The sequence below is a fragment of the Artemia franciscana genome, chromosome 2 (assembly GCF_032884065.1).
Source record: "Artemia franciscana chromosome 2, ASM3288406v1, whole genome shotgun sequence".
Classification (NCBI taxonomy): Eukaryota; Metazoa; Arthropoda; class Branchiopoda; order Anostraca; family Artemiidae; genus Artemia; species Artemia franciscana.
In genome coordinates, this window is record NC_088864.1 from 7,522,494 (window position 1) to 7,545,368 (window position 22,875).

Sequence of the window (22,875 nt, forward strand, 5' to 3'; positions counted from 1 at the left end):
TAATAAAATTTTGTCCAGCCCTATACACCGGAATATCCTTCCTCCCCAACATCAACCGGCACGGGTAAGGCCACTCAGGGCCGTTGCAGAGCCTGTACCAAAACTTCAACCTGTGACTGTGTCACATGCTCGTTATGAGCTTAGTTTTGTGCCCTCGTTTGTTAAGTTGTTTAATGCTGGATCGACTTTTTAATCCGGATTATTGTTGTTAATTGTATTATTATAATTTTGTGTATATTTGTTGACTTATTTTCGTGTTTATGTGACAATTATTATTGTTAATTGTATATATTATTAATTTTGTGAATGTTAATTTTGACTTGTCGACGAATTTTTGTGTGTGTATGACAATAAAAACTAATAATCGGCTCTGTCCGTCGAATGTTTTTTAAATAAAATGAATTTGAATTTGAATTTGAATTAGATACTTAAAATACGACCATCAAAACTGATTTTTTTTTTCTTAAACAGCCCAAGCATCCTTACTTCATCGAAGTTAGAGTCCTGGTTGAACTTAGTTGAAGTAAGGAGGCTAGGGCTGTTTTTTTTTTTTTTTTTTTTTAGTTTTAATGGTTATATTTTAATGTAAGCTATTCTTTTATATTTTCATTTGTGCTATGCTGAGGACGGCCATTATACATACTGTAGAGTCGAAATATTCCTTTAAAGTTTGAAATTTAACTGTATTTATAGGAAAAAAATTCCTTGTTGTTCTACTTGTTATTTTGCTTTTACGATGGAAATTCAGTGCGGTCTTCGTCACTGTTTATTGGAGTTCTTACTGAGAAAATTAAGAAGTTTTTATTCTCCCAAAAATTTTGCCTCTGAAATTGTCAATTTAAATTTTTGTGTCTTTTTCTCCTTATGTTTTTTTCTCTTCGTCTTTAGATGTGGCATAACTATCGCCTACTTTGTTGTTGAAAAAATAAAATTATTGCAGTTTTTCTTTTTTTTGTAGTTTTTACATTTTGCTTAATGGCCTCTAAATCCTGTGGACCATTGTTTGTTCAGCTTGTATTCATAATTTAGCCATAAAACAAATTTGAACTTAATGGCCCTGAGTAAAAAAACCCGTCATCTATTTTAGATTAATATTTTTTGCAGCCAATAATAAAAATCAAACATTTGAAAAAGAAATTGCAATAAGCGACATTTTAAGCAATACGACTGGAAACAGAACTGACACGATAATCTGTGACTAAATATCATAAATATATTTTTGAAATCAAAACAAATTGCCAAAATTCAAATTACAAAAAAGTGCCCGCACAGTCGTCTTTTGCAAGTTTTAGTTCGAGAATAAAAACATAATTTTCAATGTAAATGAAGTGAAGCTGTTAAAGTTCATATTGATATTATTAGTACCACTACTACTAATAACGCATTGCAGCACCAAACCGTCTAAGGCCAACACAGCTGTGTACGCTCCTCCATTCTAGTCACTGCAAAGCTTCACAATTAGCCCCTTCCACAAAGTTCTAATTTCCTTTAAATCCTACCTCGTAATCTCCGCCCACATCATTTGTGGACGATCTGCTCTTTGTTTGGCTCCTGATAGATGGCCAATAACCACAATCTTTGCCAATCTCTCATCCTTTAGATTTAATACTTTTGAAAACTGTTTGTTCATTTTTACTGATTATATTTAACTTTTTTAAAAGGAATGTTTGAAAGATTTCGAATGCCCATGAATGGAGAGCTCCAAAATATAGAGAGGGAATTAGAAGAGTTAAGGGAGCTGAGACGAGAACTGTTCACTCTTCGTCTTCCAGACAGAGAGAGACGAGAAAGACAGGCAGAAATCGATGAGCGAGAACGTTATCTGTTGGATGTCTTAAGGTAACTACCACAAATAATAGAAATTTACCCCAAAACTCATTGGTAGGAGTTGAACTTACGAGGGGTTGGTCTCTTTCTAATAAGATAGACTATTCTAGTGTCTAGCTAAAAGTCACCTGACGAATTTAATATATGATGTGATATAATATTTAGCGCAAAAAGAACGGGATCATGGCAAAAAAGGCACGGTAATATAAGATGGTAATATGATCATGGTAATATATGATGCGATATAATAGTAAGTACAAAAGAACGGGATCATGGCAATAAAGCATAGTAATGTTATGGTAATATATCATAGTAATATGGATCATGGTAATGTATGATGTGATATAACATATGGTGTAAAAGGAAGGGGATCGTGAGAATAAAGCAAATCCTAACTATTAACAAATTAAGGAAAATCTATACAATTAAAAAAAAATTACAAGCTAAAAGTTAGCTTATGGCATTTTAGATTTTCAGTATGGCCCATGCTTACTCTGATGATCTCCCAGCTGCTAATATCTTCCCTGGGAATCTCTCATGCTCACATCCCTTTCAGCTACCTAGCAGGGTTGGTAATATTCACTCACAATCACATTCAATAGCCTGACTTTATCAAATTCCACAGACCCTAGAAGCGTACCAAATTTTTTTTCCATTATTTTGCAATTGAGAATTCAATGCATCTCACTTTCATTTATACATCCAGACATCAGGTATGAATATAAACCCTCATCCTTCGAAACACACTTTAAGCGTAACATCTCCCTTATTAGTCTCTATTTAACAGTCGAGCAATCTTTAGTAGTCTGTTTGACTCCACAGTCAGTTTTCAGACAACTTTCTGCCTCCTTCTCTGCTTTGTTTTTTGTTGTTTTTTTTCAATTTTTTGAATATTTTTGATTTTTGTGTATTCTCAATTTTATTTTTTTTTACTTTTTCTTTTTAATGCTATTAATTTATACATTCGCAGTCTTACTCTCGTTCTATCCCCTCTCAGGTCACAACTCTCTAAAGTTTTCATTATGCGTTTTGACTAAGTAGATGTATGTGCAACTGTATCTGTAATAGAATCTGTATGTGTATACAATAGTCTATTGATTTTTTTTTCGTGGGAATTTTTGTTCAACATAAGACAGGACTCTCCATAACTGACATAAGGGCATGGTGAATTAGCTCCTCGATTCCCTTTGTATTCTCTTTCCAAATATAACTTTCAATTTATTTGCAAAGGCACATATCCCTATCAGTCACCTGATTAGAGAGGATCCGAATCCCTTTCGTTTTGAACACGACCTGTATGGTTGCGTAAATTTTCTGCCAGAGATTAGAGTCAAGTATTACAGTGCCAGATCGTGGGAGTAAGTACCCACTATCCTGGGTATAATTTCTTTAGGTTCAATTTTATGCTTGCGTAACTTTTCTGGCGGAGATTAGAGACAAGTAGTACAGTGCCAGATCGTGGGAGTAAGTACCCACTACCCTGGGCATAATTTCATTAGGTTCAAGTTTATGCTCGCATTATGCGAATCTGTCGCTCGCTAGATAGCCTCCCCTTCCTGTTATTTGGGTGATGTTTAAGTTTGTCGAGTCTTTACTATGAATTGTATGTTGTATGCATTGTTGAAGTAAAAAAAAAGTCATCGAAATTTTAGACCCCCCACCCTCCAGAAAAAAAAATATACGAGATTCACTACTGAGTTCTTACTGGTTCAGCTCAAGGCGTTTGAGTTTCAGGTGTTAATGATAATACTCTATGTAAGGATTTGATTGTCTCCAATAATACTGGGTACATTAATTGATGATAAGATTAATCACTTATCTATAATAATGTTTTTTAACTATTCATTATTTTATTTATTTTAATTTGATTATTTACTTATGGTAAGTGATACTATTTGAAATACTAGCAGGGAAAGTCTTGATACATGCTAACTTTTCTTGGCAATTTTTTTCACCGGTTTAATTATACTTTGTATTTGCTTTTGGAATGGCGTTTATCGGGTTTTCGCCTGTGAGATCTTCTTTCGCTTTGATTTTAAATCTATGGTTTTCAAGAACTCTTGAGTTTTATCTAGGCAATCATAGAGACCATTTGGCTTAAAGCAGGCAAGCGAGGGTGAGTGATCCCTGGAAACTTACCACTAGGATGCGCACCCTATTCAAGGCCTGTGTTGGCCTAGAAATTACACATTTAGATCTATTCATCGACCACGACCCTTGGTCCTGCAGTTGGCCTCACTGTGATGTCTTCGTCTTCTCCTCCCTTGTTCCTTTGTCGGGGAGCTACTGTCCTGTACGCTGTTGTATAGGTGGATCCTCGTTCCTAAAAGAATGTTACTGAGGTAGCTTTGTCTCTCATTCCTCAGCCTAAGAGATATAGGTCCAAACGCACTCGCCTCTTATTCCCACCCCTTTTTATATTGTTTAAGTACTACAAAATATGTGTCGACTCTATTATTAGGTTATGATTAGATATGGGATGAGAAAAAGGTTATAAGAAATAGGAAGGGGTATAAAATGAAGGTTTGATTAGTGGGATGCGGAGGAGCAGTGTGCGTAGATAGGTTGGCGTAGGTGAGTTGTTAGTACTAGCTGTATTTGGCTTATCACGTTGTTGAAAGAAAACTCTTAACAATCAGTTCGTGCTCTAAGTCGAGGGTTATATATTTCTTGTAGGTCATATAGCTCACTAATGTTTTGTGTTATGTAGGAGAAAAAGTGGTCCTGGAGGTCCTGGTATGCCTCCTATGGGATTCCGGCCACGAATGGAAAGATTTGAGTTCCGACCTCGTGGTGGTCCTGGTGTACGTTTTGGAAATAATCAATGGAGAGCTCCGGGACTCAGTTTTGAGCCAAGAGAAGAGAGATCTAGACTATCAATCAGTGAAGATAAAGGAGGGTAAGTATTTTCTAGAGAATATTTGCTAAGATTAGACCCCAAATGTAGCAAAAGAGGGAAAAAAGTTTAATAGTAAAACAGACAAAACAAATTTAACTTTAAATGAATAAAAAATTGCAACAACTGGTTGCTACAAAACAAATTTTATATATATATAAAAAAAAAACAGTCCAAAAGGATTCAAGGACTGGCGGCACCACAAGAACCATTAAAAGGAAAAAATCGCCAAAAGTTAAAATATCTGAGAATGTGTCTTTTAACCTGGTTACAACTCATCAAAACAAGCCTCGGATCAAATTGAACTCTGGTGGACGACCTTTGGCACGCCTATGGACAATCCATTCGGATTTGTTTACGGTAGCCCACTGCAATGTGCGAGGCGCTTGTTTTAGAATGGCATTTTTGAACTGTCGGGGGTTACTAAATATTTTTGATCGAATATCTCTGTTTCTTGTCATGATATTGATGTCTTCGCTTCTTGTGAAACATTTTAAATGGTTCGACAAACACATTAGTAATAAACAGGATTTTACCTTCTTTTCATAAGAACCGGATCAATTAAAAAAAAAAAAAAAAAAAAAAAAAAAAAAAAAAAAAAAAAAAAAAAAAAAAAAAAAAAAAAAAAAAAAAAAAAAAAAAAAAAAAAAAATCATTAAATCAACAATTTAGTCAGATCTGGTGGGTTAATTTGATCATCCATATATTGAAACGGTGTTTGAATTTTTGGTAGTTAGAGAGAGAGAAAGAGAGAGAACGGTTTATTAAACAACTTTCGTAGCTCTTGGCTAATTTGCAGTTCAAAAACATAAAAGCAAAAATACATAGATAATAAAACATATGAAAACATATGAAAATTTATACAGGGGTATAAAGATATTGTGTATTTTACTGGCCTCCAAGTTCTCTTGGTTCGAAGTTCATTGATGATTTTTTTTTGCTTCGAAATCCACTGATGATTTTGGAACTTCTTGATGATTTTATGCTTAATGCTTCGAAAAAGCACCTAAAAATTGTCATCATCGATAATTTTAATGTTCATTTATATTATTCGAATAATTCCAGTGGTAACTTCCATGGAATCTCTTGTCACGGGGCTGACCGGTCGTCTCTTCGAGCTTGTGGAGTCCCAGCAAGAATAACGAAAGATTCTGCTTCCCTTATTGATAATTTTTTGACGAATCTGAAACAGAAGTCTAGTGTTTTGGTTATTGAAGATTTCTTGGACCATTTGATGCTTGTGACTAACCTTCACTTGGTTACAGAGTTTAATAGGCCTATTAAAAGAAAAATAAGAGTAACCAGTAAATTCTCATTAAGTAGGCTTAGAGTGTTGCTCTCTTCAAGTGATTTTTCTTCTTGTTTAGAGTTTTCGGACCCTGATTTTGCTGTTGATTTTTTTTTTGTGAATCGTTGTGAATCGTTTAAACGTTGTTTCAATTAACGCTTTTCCTTTTCGCCAAACATCAAGGTGAAATAGTATGAAGCCTATTCAGTCTTGGATATCTCCTGAATTCCTTGTATCAATAAAAAATAAGAATCTGTTATATAAGGCATAGTTAATGTATACATATAAAGTTTATTTAGCTGAATTCCGCAGATACAAAAATTATTTAACAACAATTTTAAGATCAGCAAAAAGACAATACTTCGTCGAAGCATTTGTTGACGCAGAAGGGTCTCCCAATAAGACATGGGAAATGATTAATAAGTGCTTAGGAAAGCATAAAACCCATGATCTTCCTGATGAATTAATAGCCGACGATGGAACTAAACTTGCTACACGGAAAGTGGAAGTCATCAATGCATTAAATGAACACTCTACAAAAATCGGCGAGGAAACCGCGTCAACTGCTGGGACTGACTAGGCCTGTCATCTGGAAAATGAAACTGGAGAGGAATTTCAATCATATCTACCCTCGTCTCACAATTACTGCATTTTTCTTACTCATGTAACCTCAGATGAACTATTACTTACTACGAAGCTTTTAAAAAACAGATCTTCGGAAAAGATTGATGGGTTATCTACTAATCTGATTAAGTGCATAGCACCGAACATTGTAATCCCGCTTTCCCATGTGTTCAACCTCTGTTTTAAAACCGAAAGATTTCCTTCTTGTTTCAAGTCTGCAAGAATTATCTCTTTGTATTAAGGAGGGGATCCGAAGAACCCAACAATTAATCGGCCGATTTTAATCCTGTCTCCATTTGGAAAGTTACTCGAAAAGTGCATATATAACCGTATAGTCAGTTTTCTAATGAGATCTATTTTTTTTTTAATTTGATGTAATTTGGGTTCCAGAAATCTCACTCTACTGTGCATGCTATTATGGCAATGACTCAATTTGTTCATGACGCCTCGGCGAGGGTGATATTCCAGCTACAATTTTTATAGACATTAAAAAGGTATTTGATACGATTTCTCACAAAATATTGCATACTAAACATGATAATCGCGGTATAAGAGTTAACGACTTAGTAATGTCGTACCTAAAAAACCAAAAGTATGTCGACGGAAGCGATACTTGTTCCTCATCTATATCTCAATCTCAATCAGTTGGAGTCCCACAAGGCTCTATTTTGCGTCCACTGCTATTTCTCATTTGTGTGAATGATATCAGTGAAAGTGTTAAAGATATGACCTTAATACATTATCCGGCGATGACACGGCGTGCAATTTTAGCAACCCCAACTCTAGATCTTTGAAGCTCAGGTTGAAATCAGCATTGAAGAGGCTTGTCTTATGGTGTTCGAGAAATAAATTGTCTATTAATTGTGCTAAGACAAAATCGATTGTCTGCTCTTTTACTGGGAGAACAGCATCAGAAATTATGACGATTAATATTCAGGACCTAATCATTGAAATTGAAAGAGTTGATAATATTAAAGGTATAATAATACATTCAAATTTATCATTTAAAGCTCATGCAATTAATCTGTGAATGTAACTGTCAAGAAATAACTTATATTCTTCCCCTTCAGAGGAAAAAAAAATAAAGCTCAGCTTATATTGAAAAATTGCCTGCATTGTGCGTATTCTTACCCTGGTAAATCGTCCACAAAGAGTACGTATCAAATTTTAAATATCCTTCCACTGGATCTTTTCCCTTCTTTCCATTATGTTCTTTGTATCCTAAAATATGTTCAACGTCCTTTGCCTCATTGTTCTTATTTGCATAACATATTTTTTTTAGGAGGATAATCAGGATTTAGATGCAAATTTAATCCATGGCAGTCCTGTAGTTCGTCAGGCTTTAATAAAATCTGAAATGTCCCTTTTTTCACCACGGCATAGCATTATATAATTGGATTAAATTTCGTAGCTTTATAGTTTTGAATAAATCCTTGATTAATAATAAAATTAGACAAAGAATCACTTAATTAGTAACTATTAATTTAATTTAATTTCTGGGGTGGATGCTCCTCATATTATTTTATTTATGTTTTATTCGGTTATTTTGAATGTAATGGGAGTTTTATTTTTTGTTACCATGTTGAAGGGCCGTCTTTTATTCCAGGATCTGTTGTTTACTTTATAAACCAACAAACAATTTATTCTCACTGTGGGTCATTAATTTGATAGTTTTGTGAAAACATTTTTTATTCATTAATAAAAAACTTACAAAATTAAATTTATCCATTTCCTGTATTTGGTGAACTCTGTCAAACCATCTGTGATGTGCATAACTGGGGCCAGTTTCAGCCACAAGATATCAAGCAGTAAGGCTACCATACAGGGGTACATGCTCTTCAGACAAGACGGGGCACGCACTGACGGTGCAAAGTATGGAAGAGGAGGTGCTTTTGCTTTTATACAGATTTCCAACTCAGTTGGCAACCCAACCCTTAGCAGAGGCATTTTGAAACTTGGAGGTTAATTCCTCTTTGTACTGGTTTTATGAAATCAAGTCTGACTTTTTTACTCTTTGAGAGTAGCCATTACTTGAGTCCCTTTTTTATTTACTCATATAAAACGGATCTCGGTTAGTCGGGGCTCGGATAACCGCGCTTCTAATGTATCGTCGACTTTAAAATTTAGTACTTTCTTTATTCACACTATACATTATACACATACACTATACATACATTATACTATACACTATACATATACTATATACTATACACTATATGTATATACTATACACTATATGTATATACTATATGTATATATGTATATACTATACACTATACACTATACATACATTATACTATACATTATACACATACACATATAATATACACACTATATATTCTTTATTCACACTATATTCACACTATATATTCACACTTTATTCACTTTATTCACGGTACATCATTTGATGTACCGTGTTAAGTTATTTGTAGATCTTATTTCGCAAACTAATCTTAGCATTTAACTTTTGTTCTGCTCTTGGGCAAGAGCATTTTAACACTAACTTAGTTTCGTTCTGAGTATGATAACTAAAAACATTTCTTTTCGAATTTAGTTTAGCGCTCATTTTTTGTATTTTCTTGTTCAACTAAGCCCCACCCCCCTCACCCTCCTATAAAACTCTTTATCCTGCGAATAGCAAAATGTGTGCCATAGAGAGGTGTTTTCCAAAAAAATAAGTTTACTAGCTGACAAGTGAAGATTCTCATATTTACCTAGAAAATGTAGAGTACGTGTGTTTGAAGATATTTCTGTCGATTATTACATAGGTATTGATCAGTTCAAAAAAAAAAAAAAACTTCCCCAAAAATGTGTCAGTTCAAAAAAACAAAAACTTCCCCAAAAATGTGTCAACTAATTTGTAAGCGAAAATTTTCGCTTTTATATTTACCTGGATAATATAGTTTAGGTATAGTTAAAGGCAATTTTGCATTTCTGTATTTTATATTTCTTTAATTTCAAATAGTTAAAGTAATTCTGTTAAATGAGTTGCAAATAATTTTCAGAGATAAATATTTTTTCTCAACTAGCTCTTGTTAATTATTACGTAGCTACTGACTAATTTGGAAATATCAAAGCCAGGAACCTCTACCGAGTCTTGTATTTTTCAGGTATATGATTGAATGACTGTATTTAAAGCTATTTTTAAGGTCGTATACATACATATACAACAACAAACAAGACTATATTATTGACTTTCGAATAATAAGACCCTTCTGGACAAAATTTCCCACTGCTTCTATATTTACTGTCGAAGTCGACTTCAAAGTTCCAAGAAGGGGCTCATGACCACCCACCCTAAGAAAGCTCCCTCTTAGCCCTTTTAGCGCCTGACACCTGAAAAGAAAATGGTCCAGCCCATCAAGATCACCGCAAATCGGGCAAGTATACCGCATTTCCGGGTGACACCTTCTTTCCAAACACTATAAAGAGGGAGACAGTTATATGCAAAGTTTTAAAGGGACTAATACTATGAAAGCCCATCCACTTAGTATGTGTTTTGATGTATGATCTTGTGGAAGTAAGTGATTTTTTTTTTCATTTTAGTCGTAATTTTGAAGAACGTAGAGCCCTAGAACAACGAGTTGAAGAAAATATAGACGAAATTGAAAATAAAGAAGTTTCAGAAAAAGTCCAAAATATTCCTAAGGTCGGGCCACAGCCAGTCATAGAATCTGTTGAGCAGCTGCCGGAGGAACCTTTAGCAAGACCACTAGAAGAACTCGCAGTGCAGCCTCTTGATACAACAAGCCATGAAGCAGCTGAAATTTCTATTAATACTCTTGCTGTTGACACCAGGCCTGTCGAAAACGCAACTGAAAGTTTTGTTCCCCCGCCTATATTTGAACCAGAGGTACACACTCAACCAGAACCAGAAATGTCTCAACCCTTAGTCAAACCAATTGAAGATAGACCAGTGGTAATTTTTCCTTTATTTTGCTTTTCGTATGCATGTACTTATTTTATTATCTTTCAGGCTAACGTAGGTATTAGTAGGCAACGAAATAACAAGGACATCAAAATCCTCCCCCCCCCCTTATGGACCATCTTAGGCATATTCATGCCTGAAAACCGTGACTTCTTTTAGCTGTGTCGAAATTATGAATACTTTAGGACAGCACCACATTTTCGCCAGTGTTTTCATGTTGAACCGTGAAAACTTAATTGGCTGAATTTGACAACGCTTTTTTGTCTGTAAATTATCGACCTGCTGGTTCCTAGAGACAACTACTCCTTCAAAGCAAAGCTACACCATCTAAAGTTGTTAAGTGTATTTAGCTGATTTTTTGACTATATTTTTCACCCGTTCCTTTTTTCAAAATGTGACTGCATAATTGCAATTGGAAATCTTTTAAAATTGAGCTCCCGGCTTTTCGTAATTTTTTAATATTGAGTTAGTCTCCATTTAACCAGTTTAAACCAGCAGATTCCATTTTCGCTACCGTTTATCTTTTTTACGAAATAAACCAAGCTCTGTTTAAGATATAGAACTAGGAAGGAGATACTGAATATGGGGTGCTTGGTGGAGCGGTATATGTCCACTATATAAGCCGTTACGAATGAGCTTTTGGAGGTTTTGCGGGTTTAGGGTGCTAGTATAGGTTTGAAAATTAATATTAAAAAGACTAAGTTGCTAAGGGTAGGAATACTTGAAGGTGAAAAAGTGACGTTGGTTAACCAAAAGATTGATCAGGTGGACAGCTTCATTTACCTTGATAGCACTAATAGTAAATACCTTGGGAGCAGTGAAGATTTAAAAGTAGAATAGCCAAGGCTCAGGTTTTTTTTTCACAGCTGAAAAGAAGTTTGGAAGAATTGGAAAGATAAATCTGCTAACCAAGATTAGAATATTGAAAGCTATAATGATGACAGTTGTAAAATATGTTTCTGAAACATGGGCTCTCCGAAAAGCAAATGAGCATTTGCTGCATGTTTTCCATAGAAATTGCCTACAGATTGTTCTGGGTACCCGATTGACTGACCGTATTTCAAACAGTAGGCTGTACGAAAAGCGTGGTTCGATCCTGCTAAATAGACAGGGTACCGGGTAGAAATATGGTGTTTTTGCTCGAAGGTTTTAATGCCCAGGTTGGTAGAAATAGGGATAAATGGTATCCTAGCCTAGGTAAATTTGGTGTAGGAAAAGAAAACAGTAATGGCTATAGACTTTTGCAATTTTGTAGGTATAACAACCTAATTATAACCAATACAGTGTTTGGTCACAAAATGACCCATAAGTTGACATGGTATTCACGTGATGGTAAGACAGCAAACTTTATTGATAATGTTATTGTAAACCGAAGACTAGCAGGATCAATACAAGATACTAGGGTGTATAGGAGTGTTGTTATTGATGTTAAAAGTAAAGATCGCCATCTAGTAGTGTCTAAGGTTAATTTAAAGCTGAAATTTCGAAAGGGTAACTACCTCCCGGAAAGTTATGATGCTGGTAGACTCCAGGATGAAAATCTGAGAAAAAATTTCCAGGAACAGTTGAATACTAAACTTGAGAGTTTAAAATTTGACAATGTGTAAAATATTATACTGGTATGTTAATGAATTGAAAGGGAGTAGCCAATCCGGACTAGTCCCAGTTAAAGATAGAAATGGGGCCACAATTAGTGATAAAGAAAAAGTTAAAGAAAGATGGGTGGAACATTTGGAGAATGTGCTAAACCGAGATACTGTTGAAGGAAAAGATATTGATGAAAATAAAAAAGTTTGTGATACCTTGGATGAGAAGAAAAATTTGTTTAGCGAGGAAGAATTAGCAATAGTACTAAGAGGATTAAAAAATAATAAGGCTCCAGGTGCTGATAGTTTGATAAATGAGTTTCTTAAATGTGGTAGCTCTGAGGTTAGGAATAAGCTACTGAAGATTATGAACATGATTTTTGAAAAAGCGGAAGTACCTAATGATTTTAGGAAAACCTTAACTAAACCACTGTATAAGAAAGGTGACAATAGTGAGTGTCGTAATTATCGAGGCATTAGTCTGGTCTCTGAGGGTAGCAAATTACTGAGTAATATGATACTTTTTAGACTGAGAGATGACAAAGTTTTAAGGGAAGAACAGTGCGGTTTTAGAATAGGCAGAGGATGTGTCGACCAAGTTTTCACTCTTAGGCTAATAATTGAGAAGTCCCTTCGTTGTCAAACGCCTTTGGTCCTCAGTTTTATCGATTATGAGCAAGCTTTAGATTCTGTTGATAGAAGAGCGTTAGCAAAGGTCTTATCCTTTTTATTGTATACCAGAATAAAACATTAAAGTGATTTATGCTATGTACACATATACACATATACACATATATACATATATACATATACACATATACACATATACACATATACACATATACACATATACACATATACACATATACACATATACACATATACACATATACACATATACACATATACACATATACACATATACACGTATACACATATACACATATACACATATACACATACACACATATACACATATACACATACACACATACACACATATACACATATACACATATACACATACACACATATACACATATACACATATACACATATACACATATACACATACACACATATACACATATACACATATACACATATACACATATACACATACACACATATACACATTTACATATACACACATATACACATATACACATACACACATACACACACACACATATATATATATATATATATATATATATATATATATATATATATATATATATATATATATATATATATATAGATATAGATATATATACATATGAGGTACTTCTGTACTATACCGACCACACTTTGTTCTTGATCTGTTGCTAAACTGGTTTTTCTGTGTGCACTTGGAGATAGTCAGATTGGCCTAAGTGAGATAAGCTACTATACAGGTATAACTATGTAATAATATTTAGGTATAAATTACAAATTATTTAATGTAAGGTATAAATATTTAATATATAGACTTGGTTAGGTTATATATTTACTATATTGCATTCTCTGCGGCCCGCTTTCCATAATTCTCTGTTGTAGTTTTAATAATGTTTTAACTAAAGTATTATATATTCATTATATTATGGTATATTTCATTATGATTAACCTCTACTTCACTTCTTGAGTGTGGTCGGTATAATACATAAGTAACCGTACAGCCTATTAAATCATAAACTTAAAAATTTAACTATAAAATACAGTTATAAATAAAAGGACAAAGAGGCAATAGAGGCACGTACTCAAGATTTTGTTGTGTGTACGTGTGTGTGTGTAATATTTTAACGTATTGTTTTGATAAATTGTATTTTTGGCGTGATTTTTTAATTACTTGGTAATCATATTAAGTATTAGGTTATAACGATTCAATTATAATACTGCAGAAACTTAAAAGTAAACTCTTATGTTATAATTTTGATGACAATGTTACTATTATCCTTGTATTGAATCATAATAATCAATTTATTTAATTTTTATAAAAATTATTTATGATAAGGAATAATTTTCACTGTTTTTTTCTGTCAACTATTTGAGAAGCACCCAATGAAAGTTTCACGAATTGTTTTTCTCTCTTTGTGAAACTCGTGCATTTTTTGTTTAATTCTACTATTAGACATCTCTTCGCTAAATTAATAAATAAGAGACGTCGTGAATAAATTATTATGACAGTATTTTTGGCTTTTTTGGAAATTCTAAATTAAATAGTTAATCCTGAAGAATTACGTAAGCAGTTGTACGTAGGCCACTATTGAGCTTAGAATTTGTAAGTAAAAAATAAAAATTTGTTCTATTTCATTTTTTTTTTATGGTGATGTCTCATATATCCAAAATCATATATTTATATATTATTTTAGTAAATAAATAAAAAGTTACTTTATATATCAATAAAGCCTCAGTAGAATTTAGGACTTTTTATTGTACATGCCATTATGTTGCAATTTGTTATAATATAAGGATACATATTATGTTTTCTAAGTAAAGAATAGATATCTTTAAGATTTTTTCTTTTTTTTTGATAATCGTTATATTTTATATATTTAAAAAATTCAGATATTTGAACCAGAGATGCACATTCAACAATTAAGTTTTAAAACGTCAGTTGAGCTTAAGCATGATTTTTCGTCATGCGTAAATGACGTTGTAACTATTAATGGGATATAAAAATATATTATTAAGTTTTATAAGTAAAAATGGGAAGTTTATTTGAAATTTTTCTGGGGTATTTATGTTCGTATCATTTAGATATTTCTAGAAAAGTTATTAATATTTGAGCGGTCTTGTTTAGGTGGTTTCTCGCTGATTCTCCGCATAAGATTTTGAAGGGGGGAGGTGGTGGTTAAAATTACAGTCGGTAATGACAGATAATGTCATTAATTGTTGTCCTGTTAAATCTGTTGTCTTAATTTGACTTTTGTCGAAAATCAAGGTTTTTTTTTGCTTTTGTACGGGGGAGGTAGTGCTATCCCCCCGTGAGATTGGGAGGTAGTGCATAAGAAGTTGTTGCTGGCAATTGTAATTTGGTGTAACCAAAATATATATTGAAATCTTTATAGATTTCCAAAGACCCCCTCTCCCCCCCCCCCCAAAAAAAAGGAAAAACGAATTAAAAGCAGAAAATATTTTATTTCCTACCGTCATTTTTATCATCAGGTGGGTTTCCGTACCCCAAATTGCCGCATATGATCAGTTTAGTGTATCTTCTGCTCTATCTAGGTTTACCTCAAGGTTTACCTCAAAGGGCATTGAAAACGGCTTGGCGGAGGTCCTTGCTGGAATATCTGCTTCATTTTTTCTTGTTTGTCATACGTTACACGATCAGACCTCGAGATCGTAGGAAGTTTTTGGGAGGGGGTCTCCTCTCTCCACTCAGAATGTTGGGTCTTTGCTGTTTTCTGAAAAGATAAGTGGACTCAAAAATAGCTAGTGTTGCAAAATTTATACTTGAAGATTGAAGAGCCATGGGAGTGCAAGATTGAAATGCCAAAAATTACATTTATTAGCATTATTAATCTATTATTTATTTTATTATTTGCATTTATTTTTATTAATTTATTATTTATTTTTATCTTTTTTTATTTTTATTTATTTATTATTTATTAATAATATATTATTATTATTACAACAAACAGGTGTCCAAAACGTAATACAAAAGTTATGGTTCAATTGGCTCTCTGTGGGTGTTTCTCTCTCAGTGAATCACATTCTTGTAAAGGAACAATAGCATAGAACCTTCATTGTAAAATCTAAAATGACCCAAAAATTTAATCTAGGTACCAAGGACAATGAATGAAATGTGATGGTTTCTATTGGTTAATTGGAATCTTACGCAACCTTATATATCTTTAAAAATTTGAAAAAGAGGTTAACATGATCACATCAACTAAAGAAAAAGTAATGGATCGAATAATGAAGGGTTAACAAAAGTAGCAACATCAAAAATCCAAAGTAGGGATTACTATTTCAGGGTCAACACAATAATATGTGAATATTATTGTGATCTTGTTAATTGGAATCTTACGCAACCTTATATATCTTAAAAAAATTTGAAAAAGAGGTTAATATGATCCCATCAACTAAAGAAAAAGTTATGGATCGAATAATGAAAGGTTAACAAAAGTAGCAACATCAAAAATCCGAAGTAGGGATTACTATGTCAGGGTCAACACAATAATATGTGAATATTATTGTGATCTTGTTAATTGGAATCTTACGCAACCTTATATATCTTAAACAATTTGAAAAAGAGGTTAACACGATCACATCAACTAAAGAAAAAGTTATGGATCGAATAATGAAGGGTTAACAAAAGTAACAACATCAAAATCCAAAGTAGGGATTACTATTTCAGGGTTAACACAATAATATGTGAATATTATTGTGATCTTGTTAATTGGAATCTTACGCAACCTTATATATCTTAAAAAATTTGAAAAAGAGGTTAACATGATCCCATCAACTAAAGAAAAAGTTATGGATCGAATAATGAAGGGTTAACAAAAGTAGCAACATCAAAAATCCAAAGTAGGGATTACTATTTCAGGGTCAACTCAATAATATGTGTATACGCAAAACGTGAAAAGATAATGTAAAGGGTTGAAATGACAAATAAAATCCTTAAATTAAATTTTAAGATAACCAAGGACAATGAATGAAATGTGATTTGGTTAATCGGAATCTTACGCAACCTTATATATCTTGAAAAATTTGTAAAACAGGTTAACATGATCAAATCAACTAAAGAAAAAAAAGTTCTCACGTTGCTGCTTTTTAAAACTTGTTCAAACTAAAAGCTCATTGATTTTCAATGTCGCTGTGTGAAAATTTACTTTTAAGTCATTGTTATCCTTTGTCTTTGTGGAAAAGTTTTTACCTACTCAACTTCTCTTCAACTGGAAGTGAATATTTGTCACTTTATATTAGCCCCATTAGCCCATTTAGTAAGGGCAACACAGCTCTGCATGCTACTCCTCCACTCCAATAAAGCATTTTATGAAAAAGACTTTCGTATGTAGTTATGTATTTTTTGTTAGTAGTGAGCGCCAAACATAAACATAATCAGCAAAAAAAAAACAGCTAAAGAAGCATGACAAATAATAACTTAAGAAGGTAGCTTTCATTTGAACTTGTATTTGTCTTTCTTAATCAATGGATTGTCAACTTTAGAAATTTTTAAAAAAGTTCGTGGTAACGAACTGTAGTAAGGAGCGACCCGGCTCAATAGTGACCAAAACTCTAAAAAATAGAATTTTGGTACCAATAGCTACATCAAAAGAATCGCATTTTAATGCTGATTTTAAATATATATGTTTCATCAAGTTTAGTCTTACCCATCAAAAGTTACGAGCCTGAGAAAATTTGCGTTATTTTAGAAAATAGGGGGAAACACCCCCTAAAAGTCATAGAATCTTAACGAAAATCACACCATCAGATTCAGCATATCAGAGAACCCTACTGTAGAAGTTTCAAGCTCCTATCTACAAAAATGTGGAATTTTATATTTTTTGCCAGAAGGCAGATCACGGATGCGTGTTTATTTGTTTGTTTGTTTTTTTTTGTTTTGTTTTTTTTTCCCAGGGGTGATCGTATCGACCCAGTTGTCCTACTAGCTGTCCCAGTTATCGACCCAGTTGCGAGAGGGCTCATTCTAACGGAGATGAAAAGTTCAAGTGCCCTTTTTAAGCGACCAAAAAAATTGGAGGGCACCTAGGCCCCCTCCCACGCTAATTATTTTCCTAAAGTCAACGGATCAAAATTCTGAGATAGCCATTTTATTCAGAGTACTCGAAAAAACCTTATAACTATGTCTTTGGGGACGACTTACTCCCCCAAAGTCCTCGTGGGAGGGGTTACAAGTTCAAAACTTTGACCAGTGCTTACATATAGTAATGGTTATTGGGAAGTGTACAGGCGTTTTCAGGAGGATTTTTTGGTTGGAAGCAGGGGTTGAGAAGAGGGGGATATGCTGGGGGAACTTTCCATCGAGGAATTTGTCATGGGGGAAGAAAATTTCCATGAAGGGAGCGCAGGATTTACTAGCATTACTTAAAAAAAAACAATGAAAAAATATATGAAAAAGTTTTTTTCAGCTGGAAGTAAGCAGCAGCATTAAAACTTAAAACGAACAGAAATTATTACCCATATGAGGGGCTCACCTCCTCCTAATACCTCGCTCTTTACGCTAAAGTATTTTTAGTAATTTCAACTATTTATTCTGCGGCTTTTGTGATTCAAGGGTCATTCTTAATGAATTGGGACAAAATTTAAGCTTTAGTGTAAAGAGCGAGGTACTGACGAGGGGGCGAACCCCCTCATATATGTAATAAAAACATGAGAATACAAAAGTTCTTTACGTAAGCTAATTTATAAGTTACGTATAAAGGATTTGCTTTATTTTGCATTAACCTGTGTTAGTAGTAAATTAATGTATTAGTTAGTATATATAATTAATTGACCTATTAATAATTACTCATTCACTACGATGATTGGAAAGATACTATTTTTCTAATATTTCGTTTAGTAGTTAGTAGTTAGGCCTGGAGACCTATTGATTGACTTTGTTTTCCAGCATAACTTTTAGTTTTCGTTGTTGTGCTTTTGATTTTGTTGAAAGCTTTATCGATTTCCAACCCCCCCCCCCCACACACACACAAAAATTAGGAAATACTAATTAAAAGCGGAAAATATTTTATTTCTTACCGCCACTTTTATCATCAGGCGGGTATCCATATCCCAAACTGCCGTATATGATCAGTTTAGTTACATCAAAGAGCACTGAGGACGGCTTGACAGAGGTCCTCTGGCTGATATTACCCGCGTTTTCTTGGCTATTATATTAGTTTACATTATTTATATTTTTTCTTGTTTGTCATACGTTGCACGACCAGTCCTCGAGATCATAGGGAGTTTTTGGGAGGGGGTCTCCTCTCTCCCCTCAGGATGTAAGGTTATACGATGGATTGACTTTGTTTTCCAATATATCTTTTGGTTTTCGTTGTCTTGCTTTGATTTCGTTTTCTTGTTTTCTTTTGTTAAAGTAAGATTTGTAGATCATCAGTAAAGATAATATCTTGATAATTCTTTTTTATTCCCATCGTAAAATATTTCAAACTACTCTAGGGAGAATTTAACCCTTTTGACGACGTATATCGTCAATCAAAGTAAAAAGAAGGTCTTAAATACTTCACTATGCACAGGTGTTATCAATATGTGGTGGTATCACAGTTGGTATCAATATGTGGGGACTCACAACCTATCGAAATGTAAGGAACGATATAAGGGGTATATAAGGGACTTCAGATAGTTGTAGAATATTTATACGATTGATAAACACAATCTATCGAAATATGTGGGGCGATAAGGTATACAAGGGACGATAGAGGACGAAATGTACGAGACGATAAGGTATATAAGGGACGATATAAGGGGTATATAAGGGACGGACTAAGGGACGATTGATAATTACAGAATGTACAATAAGGTATATAAGGAATGATAGATAATTATAAAATATTATACAATAGATAAACACAAACTATTGAAACATAATGGATATAAGGTAAATAAGGGACGAAATATAAGAAACAATTGATAATTATAGAGTATTTATACTATAGAAAAAACAGTCTATCGAAATATAAGGGATATTAGGTATATAAGGGACGATATAAGGGAGTTTATAAGGGGCAATAGATAATTATAGAATATTTATACAATAGATATGAACAATCTATCAAAATAAAAAAGAACGATAAGGTATATAAGGAACGAAATATAGGAACGATAGATAGCTATAGAATATTCATGCCCAATCTATCGAAATATAAGGCACGATAAGGTATATAAGGGGTATATAAGGGACCAAATATAGGGAACGATAAATAGTTCATAGAATATTTATATGATAGATAAACAATCTTTCGAAATACAAGGGACGAGATTTATATGGGACAAAATATAAGGGACGATAGATGATTATAGAATGTTTATACGATAGGTAAACACAATCTATCGAAATATAAGAAAAACTATAAGAGAAAAAGGGCAACAATACCCATATAAATAAGGTCGTCTTCAAAGATACAAATTAGGTCAACTTTAGGTATGAATAAATCACAAACAACCAATAAACTTTAAGAAAAAGCGTCAAAGAAATCTTGCCTCGGGTCAATGAACTCCTAAGTAGCTTACTGAAAATAAAAGACTAGTTTATAGTTCTCAATAAAGCTTCTGTAGTATTTTTTGGGCCATGAGATCAATCAGTTTTACTGTACAATTGTATTTCCATAAAAAACTCAAGCAAAGTCAAAACTTAATTTTGTATCCTTAGTACAACAGCAATAAAAGGGTCAGTGATACTAAAATCTGTTGATACTAAGATTCAGTAACGACCTAGTTGTTACTGATACACGCCGAAAAATATTAAAAATTGAAACGAAATGTATGAAATCTGTAATATCAATTCCAAAACCCTGAGATTCCAAGAAGGGGTATATATTTAAAGTCCCCATCTCTGAGTACACGTCTTGTGGCAAAATGGACGGGAGGGGGGCTGGTCTTGCGTTTGTTTGAAGTAACTGGTCTTAGAAACATTTCAGTAGTTGAAGGTAGAGAATAACCTGTTTATTTCTGCTGTGGTTGTTTCTGCTGAGAGATTTAACCATGGGTCTATAGCTCACTGGATAAATTTTTTGTATTCGCATTCCTGCCCATATCTTCCAAAAAAAAAAAAAAGTTTGTTGAGATTGTTTTTCTCGCTTGCAGAAATTCGGGGAAACAAAACTTTTGTTTAAAATATGTTTATCAAATGTGTATAAGGGACACTCGTATTCAGAATACGGTCGCTTCAGAAGTACGACTTACCAAATAGTATAACTATATTATCATATGGTTATATAAATTATATAAATATTATGTAGTAAACTAGTAATAAATATATAATTAGTAATATAAATGTTATAGAAATAATATTACTATATTATTATATGAAATCTGTATTAAAACGCTAAAAAAAAATCTCCCTCGTGTTTATCTCATTTACGTTTTTTTCTAGCATTTTCCTTTATGCTTCTATACTATAGCTTCTTATAATAACCCTTACTAATGTTTTACATTTGAATAAACGAATTGCTTTAGTCTTGCTCTTAAAGTTAACTACTCTTTATCTGTTGCATCGATGTTTTACGCCTAAGACTAAATGGAATAGGCAGTCTTGTGTGTCATTGCTATGTTTGTTTTCCATTATGAATGATCGTTGCCATGGCTTTAGTCGTTTCTTTCTTAAGATGGTAGAACACCATTTTTAACTGAATACAATCGATGTAAATATACAAAAGAAAATATCAAGGAGTTAAGTAGTCGTGTCTTCAAGGGAATTGGTTTAGAGTTTGTGATCGCTTAGATAAATATAATAATAATAATTTATTTAAATCCTCTATAATAAAAATTATCTTTATCAGAAGGACATAACAAGGGATGGAACTGGGTAATTAGCGATACCATTTGAAAGTTAGGAATTTTACTATTCCCTCCAAGTAAACGGTTACGAACACCTTGCATTTTATAAAGTATATTAAAAAGACTAATTTCTAATGGTATTCTGCTGTTCCTTTACCTCGAAGGTAATCGTAAAATAAAAACTGAGCAAATTTATAATATACTGAATTCATGGATCTTTTTTCTCGATTGGAGAAAAAAGACCACACAGGGGACAAAAAGAAAATATGTGGGCCAAAGAATGCGTTATAGAGATGGCCTAGTGTGCTTCATTCGAACTAACCTCCGATTCGGGCAAGTCCATATGTCTTTGAGAATATGGATTATGAGGTGTTTTGTATCACGAAGAGTTTTGACATAAGGAAGGCCAAGATACTTAAGACTTTTTTTCTGTAACTACAGTTCCATCTACATTGATAGAGAGAAGAACTCTAATCTGTTGGTTAATACCAAAAATTAAAAACTTAATTTTGCACGGCGTAACGGTTAACCCTGTGGAATTTAAACTGCTACAAATAGAGGTCATAGCTTCCTGCAACCCAGATAGATTTTCACCTGATAATAGAAGGTTATCAGAGTATGAAATATGTCTGCTGTAAAGGCCATCTGTGACCAAACGATGCAAAATCGTTGTAGCCGAGCGAAGACCTACATTGAAAATTATAGGACTAATCACCGACCCTTGCTTAATCGCTCCCCTAATGGATATCTTGCTCGAAATTAAACGGCCAATGTGATTCGAGTGGTAAAATTTCGGTACCATGACCAAAGAAACTTGCAAATGAACAAATTCACCCCAGATTTTCAGAGAGAAAATGGATTGGGAGCACAATATGGAGTTACATGCTCCAGATATATCGAGTGCACAAGCGAATAGTTCTTATTTAGAGTACTCATGCTGATCAAGAGTTGAAAGAAGTGTTCCGTGAGTATCCTGAACACCAAGACCTCTACAGAACCCGACGTGATTGTCCCCCATATTTGCTCTTTCATAAACCCGGTCTAAAATATTTTTTTCTAAAAGCTTCCCAAGAGTCGAACAAACTGTAATAGGCTTGTAAGCTGAGCAAACTTAAGGGTCTTTACCTCGCTTTGGAATAGAAGAAGTTAGGCCCTCACGAAATGACTTCAGTACATGACTCTGAGACAAAGCAGCTTGAAATAATAAAGAAAAATGAAAGAAAAACTTGGGAGAGTCATGCTTCAAATGTTCGGACATGATCCCATTAAGATCCCA

The 22,875-nt window shown here is 33.5% G+C and overlaps 1 protein-coding gene across 1 annotated transcript in view; it reads left to right on the forward strand.

Annotated features, from left to right (window-relative positions):
• The window catches only part of LOC136036945 (SR-related and CTD-associated factor 4-like), a 126,465-nt gene that overhangs the window by 102,107 nt on the left and 1,483 nt on the right, over positions 1-22,875 (forward strand). The window contains exons 16-18 of the mRNA XM_065719338.1: positions 1,662-1,839; positions 4,538-4,726; positions 10,182-10,554. Coding sequence (XP_065575410.1) covers positions 1,662-1,839; positions 4,538-4,726; positions 10,182-10,554 — 740 coding nt within the window. The remainder of the gene's footprint in view (positions 1-1,661; positions 1,840-4,537; positions 4,727-10,181; positions 10,555-22,875) is intronic.